This window comes from Ornithorhynchus anatinus, chromosome 2 (assembly GCF_004115215.2).
Source record: "Ornithorhynchus anatinus isolate Pmale09 chromosome 2, mOrnAna1.pri.v4, whole genome shotgun sequence".
NCBI classification, from domain to species: domain Eukaryota; kingdom Metazoa; phylum Chordata; class Mammalia; order Monotremata; family Ornithorhynchidae; genus Ornithorhynchus; species Ornithorhynchus anatinus.
In genome coordinates this window covers 86,858,586-86,877,456 of record NC_041729.1, presented here as the reverse complement: position 1 = coordinate 86,877,456, position 18,871 = coordinate 86,858,586, and the positions used below count along the sequence as shown (strand labels likewise).

Here is an 18,871-nt window from a genome sequence, read left to right as displayed (position 1 = left end):
CCCATCTCGGGGCCCGACCACGGTGAGAAATCCATCCAGGCAACAAAGGGCAGACACAACCCCAGCTTTGGCAGGAACGTCCAGATCTATTTTCCAATTTGTAGTTCTCAGCCTTCATCTGTGAATGCAACCCTCACACTCCCCTTGAATGGCAGCAGTGTATTTCCGTGCCGTATACAACATTTGTGTTGCCTGTTAAGTTGAAGATCTGAGGGGGGAAGCACACCTATTCATTCAATCGTATTTATTGTGCGCTTACAGTGTGCAAAGCACTGTATTAAGCGCTAGAGAGAGTACAATACAACAAACTGACCCATTCCCTGCCCACAGTCTAGAGGGGATTTTTGCCATCTTTGGATACTTATACTTTAGATGAAAATCTTGTGACTGTCTTTGCAGATTTACCCAAGGCTGGTTGGCAGAGAGGATTCCGGCATCCGCGGTGGATTTCTCTACAGTGTTACCACGTTTCATTTCTCTGTTCATCTTCTCCTTTCTGAACCCCAAAGATCTGTGTGCAGCTGCTCAAGTTAACTGGCACTGGAAGTTTTTAACTGAACAGGTTTATTTCTTGTCACTTCAGAGATAGAAATGCGATCTACCCCTTACCTGCTGCGCAAGCATTCTTTCCCAAAGAAATGGATGACTTTCCACTAAGTGATAAGATCGGCAGGACCGGAATTGTTTTGAAGCCCTTCCCTGGTTTCACTCTCACAGTAATGCTCCACTGTCTGTGGGCCAAATGTATGAGCTTGGCCCAATCAGTCAGTTGTATGATTGAGTGCTTACTGTGCAGAGCACTGTTCTAAGCGCTTGAGTGAGTTCAGTTTAAGGGTTGTTAGACAAGTTTCCCTGTCCACAATGAGCTTACCATCTAGAGGGGGAGTCAGATATTAACACAAATAAACTATAGATATGTACATAAGTGCTGTGGGGCATTTTCATATGTAGTCATTATCACATATGGCGGTTGGTGATTGGAATGCTTTTCAAATGCTAAATTTATTAACTGAACTAAAGGGGCAAAAAAAAGGCAGTTGGGGGAGAAATTGGCATTTTCATGCTTTTGTGTGCTTATGTCTGCCTTGATTTAAATGTTTTACCCCAAGAATGTGTTAACATTAGAAACTCATTAATAGGGAGGATTGGTCTGTATGATCTATCTGACTGATGTTTGGAGGATCAATCTGTCACTCAGTCTTTCAAAGTATTTTTGATGCTCTTGAACTCAGGAATGAAGGTCTTACCATCATCATCATCATCATGAAAGGTATTTCTAGAGCACTCACTGTGTAAGAGCATTGTACTAAGTACGTGGCAGAGTATAGCTCTGTTGATACACACATTCCCTGCCCATAAGAAACTTACAGTCTAGAGTGGGAGATGGACATCAATATGAATGCATAATTGATAATATATCAATTTCTAGATATGTACATTACCTATCGACCCAACAATGGATTTGAGAGTAAGCGCTCATTTTGCCTCCGGAAAAAGCCAAATCAGTTGGAGGTAATATAAATCAATCAATCGTATTTATTAAGCGCCTGCTGTGTGCAGAGCACTGTACTAAGCACTTGGGAGAGTACAATATGGTAGAGATGGTAGACCCGTTTCCTACCCACAACAGGCTTCCAGTCGAGAGGGCTCTAGAGGACATAAAGCATCAAGGCTGATGCATCACCTACCAGAGAAGCTTCCCTGTTACTGAGCCAGTGCGGCCTGAGTTCCCAACCATTCGGGTGGTGACGGCTTTTCTTTCTCTTCCATGTCTCTGCCGGCAGGATGGCCTGTGGAGACCCAAGTGCGTCAAGTTAGGATGGTTTCTGCCATACACCCCTGCAGTCAATGAATATGCCGCTTGGGAAGCAACATTACATTGCCTGCGTCGCCACTTTAGACTGGCTGAGCCCAAGGGAAGCCTCTGCCATCTTCGGGACCGGCACGGGATGGAAGGCACAGCAGGAGGAAGGGGAGGAAAGGCAAAGAGAGAAGTTCTTGAGGAAGATGATTTGGAAGAGAATGGTGCAACAAAGGCGTCAGTTCATTTGAAAAACCCAAGTCTTCTTCCCAAGGCGGGCGGGGGCTAATTCTTGGGCGAAAGTGTGCATGGAGAACGAGTGTTTTTTAAAACTATTTTTTCATCAGGAAAAAATTCCATATGCATCCGCAGGGGGACAAATTAACATTAGCTGCTATCCCGCCTCTGCCACTTGTCAGCTGTGTGACCTTGGGCAAGTCACTTAGCTTCTCTGTGCCTCAGTTACCTCATCTGTAAAATGGGAATGAAGACTGTAAGCCCTACGTGGGACAACCTAATTACCTTGTATCTGCCCCAGCATTTTAGAACAGTGCTTTGGCACATAGTAAGCGCTTAACAAATGCCAACATTATTGTTATTATTATTATTCCTAATGATGTTTTCGAATATGATCGTGCAGGCACGATCCAAAAGTCAAAAAGCGATACCGCCCATCTGTAAATGGGAATGAAGACTGTAACCCTACGTGGGACAACCTAATTACCTTGTATCTGCCCCAGCATTTAGAACAGTGCTTGGCACATAGTAAGCGCTTAACAAATGCCAACATTATTGTTATTATTATTATTCCTAATGATGTTTTCGAATATGATCGTGCAGGCACGATCCAAAAGTCAAAAAGCGATACTGCCAAGTTTCTTCAAGCATTTCTGTGAGCAAAATACAGAAAGATTTGTGGGTCATGATCCACTAGTCATAACCCAGAACCTGCCTTGTGAACCCCTCCAGGAATACGCCTACCTGATTAATGACATTTAGGCTTTATTATGCTAATAGTAATAATAACAACTGTGGTATTTGCTAATCACTTAATATGTGCCAGAGTCTGTACTAAGCACTGGGGGGAGATTCAGGGTAATTTGGGTTGGACACAGTCCCTGTCCACATAGGACTCACAGCCTTAATCCCCAATTTTCCAGATGAGGGAACTGAGGCTCAGAGAAGTAAAGTGACTCCCAGAGTCACACAGTAGGACAAGTGGCAGGCCTGGGATTAGAACCCAGGTCCCTCTGACTCCCAGGCCCTTGCTCTATCACTAGGTCACACTGCTGCATCCTCCCCCTCTTGCTCGCCACCAACCGTATCGCTGCCCTGCTAGCCAATCACAGGGCGTTCTCCCGTGTGACTGGGGGAAGACAGTGAGTGTGACAGAGTGGCTGCCAGGCTCCCTTAGCTGTCATCAGTCAGGCCAGTAAGACCAATCGCAAAGGGAGAGTATCCTATCTGCAAGAGTACAGTCTATTATGTTTTACTTTTTCTTCTGGTATTTGGTAAGTGTTTACTATGTGCCTTGCACTGTACTCAGTGCTGGGGTAGAAGCAGGCTTATCAGGTTGGATAACGGTCCCTGTCCTGCATGGGGATTACGTCTTATTCCCCGTTTTACAGGTGAGGTAATGGAGGCACAGAGGAGTGAAATGACTTACCCAAGGTCACACAGCAGACAAGTGCAGGACAGGATTAGAACCCCGGTCCTCCGGAACTCCCTGGCCAGCACCTTATCCACTACAGCTGCTTACGGTTTCCCTGTTAATTGTAGCCAAGCTCGCCTAGCATAAATTTCCATATTGTTAGCACCATTAGGACATAGGTGGAATGCCTAATTATCTTTAGCTGCCCCATCCGAGGTGGGATTTGTTTGTGTTTGTGCAAAGGGATGCGGATTGGTGAGTGTGATAATATCAGGCAAATTAAGTCAACCTGAATGGCTAAAACCCCTCGTTTTCCTCAGTAACACTTCACTTTGTCAATGTAGGTTCAGGCAGAGCAGTAGTGCTTTTATTTAACCAAGAACAAGCTTTTTGCTTATCTAATTTTGTCTAACAATTTATTCAAGCTAGATAAGAGTCTAAGAAGGCACTTATTGCATTTTCAGACATGAATATATTCATTGTTTGGAAAAAGCATTATGGGGAGGAGAGGGAATGAATAATGTTTTTCTCTTTATTTTTCCTTCTGATGTACTATTTTTTGGCAATAGTTTCATTGACAAGTTCCAGTTCACACATGGATATTTCCTTGGGCATAGATTCCTCTGTAGGGAGGGAGAGTGAAGAGAGCTAAGGAGAAATGAGGTGTGTGTTTGCATTTTGATCATCACTTGATCTGAGCCAAGCATTTAATCCTGCTGGGCCTCAGCTCTCCCTCTGGAGAACAAAAAATGCAAGGAGACTTTAGCTTTATGATGAAAAATGACTTCCAAAAGTCAAAAGCAATTCCACCAAGTTTCTTCAAGCATTTCTGTGAGCAAAATACACCAGGAGAGAGCATAGGATGGGGGTGGGGGAGGGATTGAAAAGGGAGTGAAGCCCAGAAGAAGAGCCCAGGCACGGGCCTGAGAGTCAGAGGACCTAGCTTCTAATTCTGGCTGTGTCACTTGTCTGCTGTGTGACCTTAGGCAGGTCACTTCAGTTCTCTGTGCCTCAGTTATCTCATCTGTAAAATGAAGATTAAGACTATGATATGGGCTTTGTCCAACCTGATATCTTGTACAGTACAGTGCCTGGCACATCGTAAGCCCATTGTAAATGCTATTTTAAAAAGCAGATCCGAAGGGGTGAAGGGGAAAGTGGGGCACGATGGGGGAAGAGAGAGGATAGAGAAAGTGAGAGAAGGAAGGAAAGAATGGGTGGATCACAAAGGGGGCACAGTGGAAGGAGGGAAGTAGAGATGAAGAGAGGAAAGGAACAGTATGCGGATCAAGCCCTGTTTGTGGCCACAGGTTTCTAGTTTGCAGAGATCTGAGCATGTATCACCTGAGGAGATTCACTGCATTTTACAAGGAAATTCAGGGAATTTAATGGAAAAATGATATCATTTGGGATAATTCTGAATTCTGCCGAAGTGCAGGCCTGATTGAACTAAATTTATAGAGTGCTCTTTAGTATTTAGCCAGAATAAAATACTCGCTTAGAAAAATACTTACTGGGTAATTGAGTGCTACATTAATTTGACAAATTACCTCTCATTGGTATCTAATATAGGTTGGCCATCTGCTCTCAGGCATTGTTTTATTCACACTGGTATTATGTGATGTTTTGCTCACCCTGACCAGATATTTCATCAACTAATTTACCCAATTTTCTCTAAAACAAATATGTCTAGTTTGACTTCTCAGAGAAATGGAATAGTATAGTCAATCCTCTGGCCTGGAACCTCCTGCCTAATCAAGTCCAGCATGGACTGACCCAAGCAGAACCCCAGACCCATAGTTTGAATTCCAGTCCAGTTCCTAGTGAGCTGGGATGAGCCTTGACCAAATCACAAATAGAGAAGTAGCATGGCCTAGTAGAGAGATCACGGGCCTGGAAGTCAGAGGACCTGAGTTCTAATTTCGGCTCCACCAGTTTGCCTGCTGCACGACCTTAGACAAGTTACTTCTCTGTGTCTCAGTTTCTTCATTTGTAAAATGGGGATTCAATCAACACCGGTTCTCCCTCCTACTTAGACTTTGAGCCCCACGTGGGACTGTGTCTGACCTGATTAACTGGTATCTGCCCCAGTGTGTAAAACAGTGCTTGACACACAGTAAGTGCTTAACAAATACCATAATTATCATTATTGTTATTAGACCCAGGCCTGATCTCTCTCCTTCTCTGCAGTCTTATATTTCCTCCTGCCTTCAGGACATCTCTATTTGGATGTCCTCAAACTTAACTTGTCCACAACAGAACTCCTCATCTTCCCACCCGTCCTCCCTCCCTGTGTCTTTCCCATCACCACCATCCTCCCTGTCTCACAAGCCCGTATCCTTGGCATTATCCTTGACTCATCTCTCATTCAGCCCACATATTCAATCTGTCACCAAATCCGATCAGTTCAAACTTCACAACATCGTTAAAATCTGCCCTTTCTTCTCCATCCAAACTGCTACCATGTTAATCAAGCAGTTATCCCATCTTGATGGACTGTATCAGCCTCCTTGCTGACCTCCTGCCTCCTGTCTCTCCCAAATCCATTCCAAACTTTACTCTTCTGCCAGATCATTTTTCTACAAAAATATTCAGTTCATGTTTCCCCACTCCTCAAGAACCTCCAGTGATTGCCCCTCCACCTCCACATCAAACAGAAACTCCTTATCACTGGCTCTAAAGAGCTCAATCACCTTTCCCCCTCCTACCTCACTTCCCCACTCTCTTATTACAATCCAGCCTGCACACTTCACTCCACTAATCTCAACCAACTCCCTCTATCTCACTTCCGACCTCTCGCCCACATCCTGCTTCTGGCCTGGAACCCCTCCTTCTTCATATCTGACAGACAGTCACTCCCCCTTACCTTCAAAGCCTTATTAAAAACACACCTCCAAGAGGCCTTCCCTGATCGAACCCTCACTGGTAATTCTCAGACGGGATAACAATAATAGTAATAACTGTGGTATTTGTTAAAAACTTCCTATGCACCAAGCACAGTATTGAGCACTTGGGTAGATACACATAATCAGGTCCCACATGGCTCCCTGCTCCCCATCCCCCCCCCGACTAACTCCCTTTGCCCAACCCTCCCCCCACCCAACATGTGCTGTTAACATAAATTATTATTAACATAAATTAACATAAACAATTCGGTTTATTTTTATTAATGATGGGTATATATTTATATTTTTATGTATTTACATTGATGCTATTGATGCCTGTTTATTTGTTTTGATACCTGTCTCCCCTCTTCTAGGCTGTGAGCCTGTTGTGGGCAGGGACTGACTCTATTTGTTGCTGAATTGTACTTTCCAAGCGCTTAGTACAATGCTCTGCACACAGTAAGCACTCAATAAATACGATTGAATGAATGAATAGGAGGGAGAACACATATTGAATCCCTGAGATGTCTGAGGCACAGAGAAATTAAGTGACTTGCCCAGGGTCATGTATTAGACAAGTGACAGATCAGGGAATCCAGGCCCTCTCGGTCCTAGGCTTGTGCTCTTTCCACGAGGTCTCTCTGTTTTCCTTAGTGGATATCTTCACCAAATCAGATACATACATTGCCATGGGCAGTGAATGAACAATGCCGCCCTTCCTATTCTCCCACTTTTGTACATATTAACATGGTTTGGGGAAAGCTAAGGGGTGAAATGCAGTGTTTTCTGGTGTTTGTTTTTCAGGGGAGTTGTTCAGAATTCGACCCCCTTGGGTGAGTGGAACATGTTGCCATGGACGCTTAAAATCCAGAGTCCATCCACGTCTCTCCCAAGCCATGGAGGAGTCAATGGAATTAAGTTCAGCTCTGGAGAAAAGACTTGTATTGGAGTCCGTAGAAGCTCTACCCAAAAGGTACACAGACCTGGAGGCCATCCTTAAAGAGGTGCTTCACAGGTCTGGGAGAGGGTTCAATATTGTTGGGCAGGGAATGTGTCTGTTTATTGTTATATTGTACTCTCCCAAGCGCTTAGTATAGTGCTGTGCACACAGTAAGCGCTCCATGAATATGATTAAATGAATGAATGGCCACAGGTAAGAGCAGGGAGGGCTAGAAGAGTGCTGAGATAGTCCTGTCTCGTGCTGAGGAATAGCTAGTTATATCTCTGATCTCAATATCAAACTTGAAAGAAATTTATCGAACATTATAGAACTCCTTAGAACAAAGACGTGACCCCATTCGCAGGGGAGATAGCATAATTAAAGGAGAAACTTTCTGTGATTGAAGAAGCAATTCAAGTTACTCATGCGTATAAGATTTCATGGAACCTACATTCTTGAGTGAGGTTTGAATATGCTTCTATCTTATCCAGTATTAAACCTACAGCAAACACCCATCCTAATTACTAATGGGAAATTGGCACCAAAACGTAACATCGTATGCTGTCTTAAGGCAATTGATAAACTTTAAAGACTCTTTTTAGATTGGGCTCTATCTACTTAAGGAAAACTTCTTGAAAATGGATATTCTGGTTTAAATTCACTAGGAAGAAAGAATTCTTTTGTTCTTTTCAGACACCCAGCTAGTGCCTTTTAATCCTCCTCTCACCACAGAACAAAAGAAGGCATTGAGGAATATTTTTACAAATCCAAGAGCCACTAAAACCTAGCTTGAAAAATAAACCAACTGGAGGCCCCCCAAAGCACCAAATGCCTGAACCCCTACCATTCCAATCAGTGATTTAAATTGACATAAAAATTTCATTTCACAGACATAAAGCTGCAGAGAGCTTGCCTCACCTAAAATAAGATTAATGTGCTAGACAGTAGTTTGTTGACCAAAATGAAATTTCAGTGTCCAGTACAATTTCACCCATACCAACACCATGTAACTAGCCTCTCTGTGAGTAAAGGGTATTTAGCCCATCATGTAACATACCTCTTTGGGCATCCTCCAAGGATGTCTTCGCCACTTGTCTGCTGTGTGACCTCAGGCAAGCCACTTAGCTTGTCTGTGCCTCAGTTACCTCATCTGTAAAATGGGGATTAAGAGTGTGAGCCCCACGTGGGACAACCTGATTACCTTGTATCTACCCTAGTGCTTAGAACAGTGCTTGGCACATAGCAAGCACTTAAATATCATAATTATTATTATTTTTTTTTGCAAGAATTCAATCATTTGCTGTTCCTGTACTTACCTCTGAAGTACCCATTAAATATCCCAAGGGAGACAAATCCTTAGTGTAGGAAAATTCATTCAACTGTATTTATTGAGCACTTACTATGTGCAGAGCACTGTACTAAGCGCTTGGAATGTACAATTCGGCAACAGATAAAGACAATTCCTGCCCATCGACGGGCTTACTGTGCATGGTGGGAGGAACTGCCCTGCTCTGGCCACTGTTCAATCCCCCCAGTTCTTGTTTCCGGGGCCACCATTACGACTGAAGAAACCGACCCCCTACTCCATCCCCTGGAATGCTCACCCAGAAGTCAAAAGCCTTGGGGTCCTTTTGTCTGGGAAAATCTCCACCTAAGGATACTGCTGTCCCCTGGAGAACTGTGGCAGGAGAAAGTGTTGCTCACCTTTCAAGAATCATGCTATAAGCATTAAAGCTATGATTTTTCTTTTTCTTATATAGAAAGAATGTGGCTGGAAGTCATTCTTACCCTCGATCAACCTATGAACACCAGCGGGTAGTTTATCAAGACCATGACACCTTTTCTTGTCCAGCTCAGCCTTTCCTGGTGTTGATATCATCTCGGGTTCCTGCGTTTGAGGCAAGACCAATGATTTTGGATGTTTTGCCTAGGTCTAGAAGAGGTGCTTGAAAATAGCAAGCTTCTCAAACTCTTCTTTTAAAGAAACATTCATCAGCTAGTAACCGGAAAATCGTAATTTATAAATACATAGCTCTATCGTTCAATGAATTAAGCGGACAGAGAAGAAATTGTAAGTGAGCAAATTTTAATACAGCAAGAGTAAGGTCAAAGTTGATTTAATAAAAGCCAGAACGTGTAGGACCAACATTAGAATTTTTCTAAACATCTTTGTGAGAGATTAATCATGCAAAATAGGATCCTATTTTTTGCAGAAATCCAGTTGATGAGACTGTGCTAATCAAGTTGTCTTTTTAAAACATTTTCATTAAGTTGCCTAGGGACAACTGTAAGTTGGAAGGTCTACCCATCTACTCTTTCCCCCATTCCTTCTGGAAGCGAGATAGGGCCAGGTACAAGCTTTGCCTTCCCAGGCGCAGTTTGAGTCAGGCTGAACTCCGCAACTTCAGCCAATACAGGGTTTCACCTTCATTCTAGGCCTGCAAGAGAATGTTAACTAAATCTCTCTTGGGCTTCAACAGGGGAATGGAAATAGTGGAGAGGTAGCCTTCCCAGTTGAGCCTTTCCTGGTCTTTAACAACATGAGTGATAAATGAGGGTAGGGGCTTAAAGCCCCAGGAATTCCCGAAATTCATTGATGCGAGGCTAGAGCGCATGCAATGGGAGCTTAAACCCGGAAGTCCAAATGTGTTCAGATCTACTTTGCTCACAGTTCTCCTTGGTTAGTGGGGACTCATCAGCAGGGACCCTCAAAATCAGGGGATGGCTGCATTTTTTTCCTCAAAGAATTAGCCTGCCAAGCCACTAGACTCCTGGGATAGCCACCCTCACTATCCTAGAGGTGGTTCTTTTCCTGAATGATACTCTGTCAGTGAATAAGGTGAATTCCAACATTAAGAATTGCAGAGGATATGCATTACTTCTTAGTTGCAAACTACTGTCCAACAAAGTAGTTTATTCCCTGAAGCACTGCTTTCCTCTCTAGATGGTTGTGGACAGCGTGAAGGCCGGCGTGGTGCCTCTGTTATATGAACACACTGGCATGACATTGGAAAGCCTATTTTTCCTCATAGAAAAGGCTCTGGACGGTCAGAAGGCACAGAGTATTGGAATATTTTGTGATGGAGATTCCAGAGAGATCAATTTACTTCAAGGTAGGAGGGTGAAACACCCAGATGTTTATACTTACCTAGAGCTCAGTTCTCTTTAGACTTGTCTCCCGCCATGGTTCAGTCTAGCCTTGCTTGTACCTGTAAGCATAGTAATAAGAACATTTTTTTAGCATTTACTGTGTGCAGAGCACTGTACTAAGTGCTGGGAGAGAATACACAGGTGGGAATTAGACCCGGTTCCTGTCCCTGTCACAATCTAAGGGGTTGGTAAGGTAAACTCTTGGCTTTGAAATAGGACAACTACAAATGTGCCCAGTTAAGATGTGAAAACACTGAGCCAAGGGAAAGTAAATCTTAAAACTGGATTTGTTAGGGGGGTAAGGGTAGCGAAATAGAAACCTAAGAAAGGCCAGTTGCTGACATCGCAAGTAATTCAAAGCTCATCAGCCTTGTTCTTTGATGGTGACAAGAGTGGAGATTTAGGTTAGGATGGAGGTAGCCATCAGCACATCTCCAACAACAAGCAGGCTAGTTGCTTAAGCAGTTCCAATCTCTTTCTTCATTTTTAGAAAATCATGATTTCACTAAGCCACCCCTGACCTCAGGCAGGTGTCCTCTTGCCTCACACAGCACCTAAGGATTCTCCAAAACTTGGTTCATTCATTCATTCATTCAATTGTATTTATTGAGCACTTACTGTGTGTAGAGCACTGTGCTAAGCGCTTGGAAAGTACAATTCGGCAACAGAGACAATCCCTACCCAACATTGGGCTCAGAGTCTAGAAGGGGGAGACAGACAGCAAAACAAGAAGACAGGCATCAATACCATCAAAAGCTTTGTATTTTCCAAAGGTCTTGAAAGACAACCCTCAGCTGCCAATTTCATTGCTTGACCACCTTGAGTATCTTCTTTTCATCTAGCCTCCATCCTTCATGCAACCGACTTCAAACCCATTCCCTCAATAAAAAAATTGCCTGTCATGAGCACTGAGTTCCACCATAACACATGCTTTCACTATGTTATTGGCTAGAATGTTGTGAGGAAATTAAGGAGTGTCCATCTGACAAGGTGAGCCTATTTACGCTCAGGATATTGTGCTCCCGGAAAAAAACACTCATAAGCATGCTCGTGATGTTGTAACGGTCAAGTGCTACAGTGCCAGTTTTCCTTACCACGAAGTTCGGTAAGAACGCAACCCTTAAATTATAGGAGAACTGCATGTACCTGAAGATCATTTTAAATTGTTTTTCAACTATGTGTCTAGGTACATCTGAGTTCCATCAGCCTTTTCTTTTTTTGAGAAGCAGCATGGCATAGTGGCTAGAGCACAGGCCTGGGAGTCAGGCCTGGGTTCTAATCCCGGCTCTGCCACTTGTCTGCTTTGTGAGCTTAGGCAAGTCACTTCACTGCCCTGTGCCTCAGTTATCTCATCTGTAAAATGAGGATTGAGACTGTGAACCCCATGTGGAGCAGGGACTGTGTCCAACCTTGACTTGCTTGCATCCACCCCAGCGCTTAGTACAGTGCCTGGCACAGTGAGCGCTGAATGAATACCACAGTTTTCTCTAGGCTCTTACTTATGGGAATTTTCTTGCGGTTCTGTTTCCTGTACTGTGTCATGGAGCCTAAAATCCAATCTTTTTCATAACAAAAATTTGCAGATCAACCTCCTCAGCTTCACTTTCTCCTTTAGTGGTGATTATGATAAAACATCCTGTTAGTGATTTTCTTAACTCCACTAGAGCTAAGCAGTATATGCTTAGAGAAAGTGGCTTCTTCCTTTGGTTGGGTAAGTTTAACTCTGATATCTGTCAGTCTTTCTTTCTGGACTTCTCACTATGAGAAAAAGTTGGAGCCAAGACACCCTCTTATTTTTAGCTTCCTCATCCCATGCAGTGGCCCCACTGTAGCCACCCCAAGGCCTTAGCCTGAACCCCATAGGTTTGTGCAATTTGACCAAGTCAGGACCTCCTTTAGGCTTCAGGGTGGGAATGGAGGAGTGTCTGGGGTCACGTTTGCACATTCGTGAAAGCCTTCCTTTTACCCTTAACTCCTCATCTCTCTTTAATGGGCATTCTTGAGCGTTTTGTCTGGCAGCCTCTCAGTTCTAGGATCCTGAGGCCAGACTCATAAATCACCCAGCGAAAGAAATCAAGTCAAAATCACGTACACACAAAATTCAGTACATCCGTTGCCCGTCTCCATTTATAACTGGGGAGATGGTGTCTTGGATTGGGAAAAGAGACCCTGCAGAGGCAGCACCACTTTCACTTTTTTATGGTATTTGTTAAGTGCTTGCTATGTGCCAAGCGCTGTACTAAGCACTGGGGTAAATACAAGCTGATCAGGTTAGACACAGTCCGTGTCCTGTTGGGCTCACAGTCTTAATCCCCACATTAAAGTTGAGGTAAGTGAGGCACAGAGAAGTGATCTGAGTGAGGTCACACAGCAGATGAGTTAGGATTAGAACCCACATCCACTGATCCCCAGGCCAGTGCTCTTTCCACCAGCTGCTTCCCACGTGTGGTCCCGAAAACCCAAAGCAGACTCTGAAAGATCACCACACCCCATTTAGGGGTTGCAAAGGTGGGAAACGGTTCCCCGTCACCAGCAATCCCACGACCAATGGTGGTAGGGTGGGGTGTGGAGACAAGGAAGAGGAGGGTGTGTGGGGAGGAAAATGGATGAAGCCAATATGAACGCACAGTGCCTGTACGGAGGCTGGGATGCATTAAGGGTAAAGGTAAGTTATTTTGTGATTGGATCGAGGCAGGTGAATTGTCTGAAAAGTGACATGGTTAGATTGTCTTTGAGCTGCCACCTCCTGTGCAGACAGCCTCTTGGGGCCGATGTGCTTGGAGTAGGATCGGGAGGTCGACGTAGTGTACGGAGACGGAGCAGAGCTGCCAGTTCCGTGTCTTGAGGATGCCTCTGTGTTTTCTTTCTTGGGACTTTTTTTCTTGTATCTCCTTTGGACTTGGGTTCATTTTCCGGAGTGTTGTCAGCTCCAGAGCAGAGATGTAAGAAGCGATGTAGGAGAAGGCTCTGCAGTGACCCCGATGGGTGTGTAGGGAGTGAGATGGAGCTTTATCCACCCTGTCTTGTTCTCAGTTTCCTTCCCCTGCCACCATCCAGATGTCTTCCAGAGCACTTGCAAGTCGCATTACTCTTTTCCTCACTACCTATGTGAGGAGATAATAATTATGGTATTTGTTGAGCGGTTACTCCTGTGCAAGCACTAAGTGCTGGGGTAGATACATGATACACTCCCCTAGCCCTCAGCGGCACAATTGCCAGTTAACTCAGGCCTGGGTTGGAAGAAAGACTTGGGAAAAAGAAGTTTGACATGGACTTCAATCAGTCAGTGATATTGATTGCTTGTTGTGGACAGGTAAGATGTCTGTTGTACTCTCCCAAGCTCTTAGTACAGTGCTCTGCACAGAGTAAGCACTCAGAAAATACGATTGATTACTGTGTGCAGACGTTGACTTGAGTGCTTGGGAGGTACAGTATTACCGAGTTGGTATACACGTTCCTTGCCCACGAGGTGCTTCCAGTCTAAAGGGAGCCCTACTGCCATTGCAGCTGTGGTCCAGCTGGGAGTTGTGGCTGTTCCCTGCTCCCCACCCCCACTGGGAAAGCCTTTCCCCAGGACTACCCAGCGAGCTCATATGCCCACCAGCCCTGCTGGGCTGACCAGACCAGACAAGAAGACCAGGACCATCCCACAAGGAGCTGTGTGGATAATTGTGGGTGTGCATCTGTCTCTCTGAGCAAGTGAGTGGACTCATTTTTCTACTACAGTGCTTCTTCCTCCAGCGTGAATAATTGAGAGTGAAATATAGAGACAGCTACTTGGCTCAGCAAATGCGTTAGTCAGGAATTGTTAGGAACCATTTTGTGGTGATCCATTATCAGTATTTCTCCTCATGGTGCCAAGAAGCGAAATTGAATTTCCTATAGGTGATCATACAGGGACGAGGAGGGGGAGGGGAAAAGTGGACAGGGCTTCTGAGTGGCAAGTAGTCTTTAAGCAGCGTGGCTCAGTGGAAAAGAGCACGGGCTTTGGAGTCAGAGGTCATGGGTTCAAACCCTGGCTCTGCCACTTGTCAGCTGTGTGACTTTGGGCAAGTCACTTCACTTCTCTGGGCCTCAGTTACCTCATCTGTAAAATGGGGATTAAGACTGTGAGCCCCACGTGGGACAACCTGATTCCCCTGTGTCTATCCCAGCGCTTAGAACAGTGCTCGGCACATAGTAAGCGCTTAACAAATACCAACATTATTTAAAGGACTAGCAGGTCCAAAAGACCCAATTGTAGGAAATGCAGCTCTGCTAGAGCGGTCTCTGGTTTTGTTGGAAGGCCAAAGATGCGTGAAGCTGAGTTCAGCCCAATATTCTCATTTCCTAGAGCTAGAATCACATGAATCTATGGCCCCAGTGGATATGACATATATATGATCCTGCTTTTCTCAACAGGAGCTAAAGGGCTTTTGTTGTTTGTTTGTTTTTTTTGCAGGCTATAAAATTGGTGTTAAAAATGTACTGAAATGCCGAGGTGAGAGAATTTTGGAGGAAACTAGGAAACTGTGTGGTGACTCCAGAAGAAGGGGGTCACGTGGATCTCTTCATGCCCCTGGCAGCATCAGGTTGGCTTTTGTCAAACTTTAACTGCAATGGAGCAGTCCTGCCTCACTTTCTCACCATTCTCTCCTCCCTGCACTTGGTGGAATGAATCTGATGGAAAGCAAAATAGCATTATAAAGCTGCTCTTTATAATTAACCTGGTTGCTTCTCTGCCGAGAGCACTGACTAGATGCCAGGCACTGAACTATGCACTGGGGCGGATACAAACAAATCAATATGGACACAGTCCCTGTTCCATGTGGGGCTCACAGTCTCAATCCCCATCTTACAGATGAGGAAACTGAGGCAATGAGAAGTGAAGTGACTGGCCCAAAGTCACCCAGGAGGCAGGTGGCGGAGCCAGGATTAGATCCCATGAACTTCTGACTCCTAGGCCCGTGCGCTATCCACTACACCGTGTTTGTTTCAAATCTTCTAGTATATGATGCAAATTCAATATCAACTAATATCAATTACATGGGGAGAGAGAAAGTCTCTGACATGTTTTGTAACAGGCTTAAAAGGGATCTTCCGGACTGTTGGGCTGTTCAGAGAAGCAGCGTGGCTCAGTGGAAAGAGCATGGGCTTGGGAGTCAGAGGTCATGAGTTGGAATCCCGGCTCTGCCACTTGTCAGCTGGGTGACTGTGGGCAAGTCACTTAACTTCTCTGTGCCTCAGTTACCTCATCTGTCAAAGGGGGATTAACTGTGAGCCTCACGTGGGACCACCTGATTACCCTGCATCTACCCCAGCGCTTAGAACAGTGCTCAGCACATAGTAAGTGCTTAACAAATACCAACATTATTATTAAGTAGCATGGGAAAGGGAAATGCCCTCTGGAGTTAAATTCTTCTCCACTCTAAGACTAAGAACTGCCTTTATCAGGTCAGTCCAATGGTCTGTCTAGTCCAGTGTTCTGTCTCTGACTGCGGCCATGGATTCTCAAAGGAACCATGCCCTATTCTTAAAAAATCATAGGTATTGACTGGTTACTGTGTGCAGAACACTGTACTAAGTGCTTTGGGAGAGTACAGTTATAAAAGAGTTGGTAGATACCTTCCCTGCCCACAAACAAGCTTATAGACTAGACTCTAGCTTATAGTCACAGTCCTAAATGTTTAGAAATGCCATCCATCTAGCACCCCAACTTTCCCCCTCTTTCTATAATGACCTCTTTTGAACTGCTTGTCCATGAATTTTCTAGCGCTTCCCTACCCCCCACCACCAAAGTAACCCTTCTGTCTTTCTTATGCCATCGAGTTGTGTCCGACCCATAGCGACGCCATGGACACATCTCTCCCAGAACGCCCCACCTCCAGCTGCAGTCGTTCTGGTAGTGGATCCAGAGAGTTTTCTTGGTAAAAATATGGAAGTGGTTTACCACTGCCCCCTTCCACGCAGTAAATGTGAGTCTCCACCCTCGACTCTCTTGCCATGCTGCTGCTGCCCAGCATAGGGGAGTTTTGACTTGTAGCAGATTGCCTTCCACTCGCTAGCCACTGCCCAAGCTAGGAATGGAATAGGTATGCCTCTGTTTGACTCTCCCTCCCGTGGTCGAGACTGGTAGGGTACTGGAAAGTCTCCAGGTGCAACTCTGAGAGGGGGGAAAGTAACCTTTGCTCACTCTCAATTTCTCCAGGGAATTCTTTGTTCTCCAGACGGCAGTCAGGTTACAGTTGAGGATTTGTATAAGGTAGCTTTCCTCCCTCTCCCTGCAGAGTGGCTTTTACTTGTAGAATACCTTTTCCAGTCCTCGAAAAGGGAATTTACAGTTTTTTTTTCCTTTTTGTGGTATTTGTTAATCGCTTACCATATGCCAGACACTGTATTAAGCCTTGGAGTTGGTACAAGCTAATCAGATTGGACTCAGTCCCTGTCCCACATGGGGCTAAGCTGAGCCCTTGTGGGGCTGACGGTCTTCATCCTCATTTTACAGATGAGGTAACTGAGGCACAGGGAAGGGAAGTGACTTGGCCGAGGCCACAGAGCAGACAAGTGGAGTCTGGGTTAGAACCCGTGACCCTCTGACTCCCAGGCCTATGCTCTATTCCGTGCTGCTTCTCAGATTTGTTTTTTTTTTTGCAGAGGTTTGGTCCTCTAAATCTAATGGTGCAGCAGAAAAAAGTTGGGATGGCCAAATGTTTAAATCTCTGAAGTCAGCACTTCCTCCCTCTATGAGCCTTTTTCTAGGGTTGGTGCAGCATTGTACTCACTCTCCCTTTTCCCATTTTTGACTGAGTGCCTAATGTGTGCTTATCCCCTTCCCTGTTAGTAGAAGCACTGAGGAAAAATGCCCTGTTCATAGCAAATGTTCTTGCCTAGCCTCAATAAGCATAGCGTATACTGAGTGCCTTCAGTGTTGAGAACACTGCATTGGTTACTTTGGGAGCATCCAAAAGAAGTCAAAGTAAAGTCATTTCTCCTATATGTGTGTTTTCATTATGGGTTTTGGATCGAACACTGTGAGGAAAGTGGGCAGTGTTCTCCCGATGGTGCTCATCTGAATAGAATGCAGAGCAACAGCAGAGACATCCATGTTATAAAGGGGTTTCTTCTTACGCTGTTAGCTCGTTATGTGCAGGGATGGTGTCTGCTAATTCTATTGTATTGTACTCTCCTAAGTGTTTACTACAGTGCTCTGCACATAGTAAACACTCAATAAATACAATTAACACAAATCTCTTCAAAAATGCAATTCCTATGTTTTACTAACCTTGAACTCCAGGATCTTACTGGGTAGACCATAGATGTGCCATGTCTTTAGTGCTAGAGAAAACAAAAATCAATCAATAAATGGTATTTATTGAGCATTTACTGCATGCAGAGCACTGTACTAAGCTTTTGGGAGAGCATAATGCAATAGAGTTGGTAGTCACAGTCCCTGCCCACAAGTTGCTCACACAAAGAAAAATTGTAAATTTGCTTAAGGAATTTTGGAAAGAGAGGAAGTCAGTGAATGAGCGACATAAAACCATACAGTCCTCTAGACTGTAAGCTTATTGTGGGCAGGGAAGGTATTATCAACTCTGCTGTACTGTACTCTCCCAAGCACTTAGTACAGTGATCTGCACCCAGTAAGCATGCAATAAAATATCAGATTGATTAAAATACTGTTGAGCCATTATATTTGTTTGCTGTAGAAGCCCCACAAAATTCACTTGTCTTTAATATTTCCAGCACACAAAGTTCCTTAGAATGTATGATTGTATGCACTATTTTTCTAAGAAATTCAGAAAAGAGTAATTAAACTTTGGCCACTTCATTTTATCTTGAGATTTTAATTTTTCATTATTATTATGGTACTGGTTAAGCACTGCAGTAGGTACAACACGACAAGATTGGACAGTCCCTATCCTACAAGTCCCACATTTCACAAACTAAGAAATAGTGAGGGCAGGTGCCTGATAAATGAAGGAACTGGGGCACAGAGACCTAAGTGATTTGCTCAAGCTCACACAGCTGGCCAGTGGAAGCAGAGTAGTCAGAATCTAAGTCAATCAAGCAGTCGCATTCATTGAGTGCTTACCGTGTGCAGACCACTGTACTAAGTGCTTAGGAGAGTACTTTGGGCGAGTCATTTAACTTCTCTGTGCTTCAGTTACCTCATCTGTAAAATGGGGATTAAGACTGTGAGCCCCATGTGGGACAGGGACTCTGTTCAACCTGACAACCTTGTATCTACCCCAGCACTTAGTACAGTGCCTGGACATAGTAAGCACTTAAATACCATAAATACAATATAACAGAGTTGGTAGATGTGTTCTCCATCCACCAGGAGGTTACAGTCCTAGAGGACTGTAAGACTTCTGTCTACCAATCCCATGTGCTCTTTAAATTATTCTGCTTGGAATCTCTCCCACTAAATCTGGCTTCATCCTCAGTCAAGATAGTTTTGA

At 44.4% G+C, this 18,871-nt stretch overlaps 1 protein-coding gene and 1 non-coding gene across 2 annotated transcripts in view; one reads left to right on the top strand and one right to left on the bottom strand.

Moving 5' to 3' along the window:
* The window catches only part of ECT2L (epithelial cell transforming 2 like), a 68,319-nt gene that overhangs the window by 21,041 nt on the left and 28,407 nt on the right, over positions 1-18,871 (top strand). The window contains 8 exon segments of the mRNA XM_039911167.1: positions 400-562; positions 1,785-1,865; positions 1,867-2,038; positions 7,142-7,310; positions 9,038-9,176; positions 10,222-10,390; positions 14,869-14,900; positions 14,902-14,998. Of these exon segments, the coding sequence (XP_039767101.1) occupies positions 400-562; positions 1,785-1,865; positions 1,867-2,038; positions 7,142-7,310; positions 9,038-9,176; positions 10,222-10,390; positions 14,869-14,900; positions 14,902-14,998 (1,022 nt within the window).
* On the bottom strand, positions 16,442-16,579 carry LOC114809284. Its single transcript, XR_003757071.1, has one exon. It is a non-coding gene; the product is annotated as a small nucleolar RNA SNORA7 (small nucleolar RNA).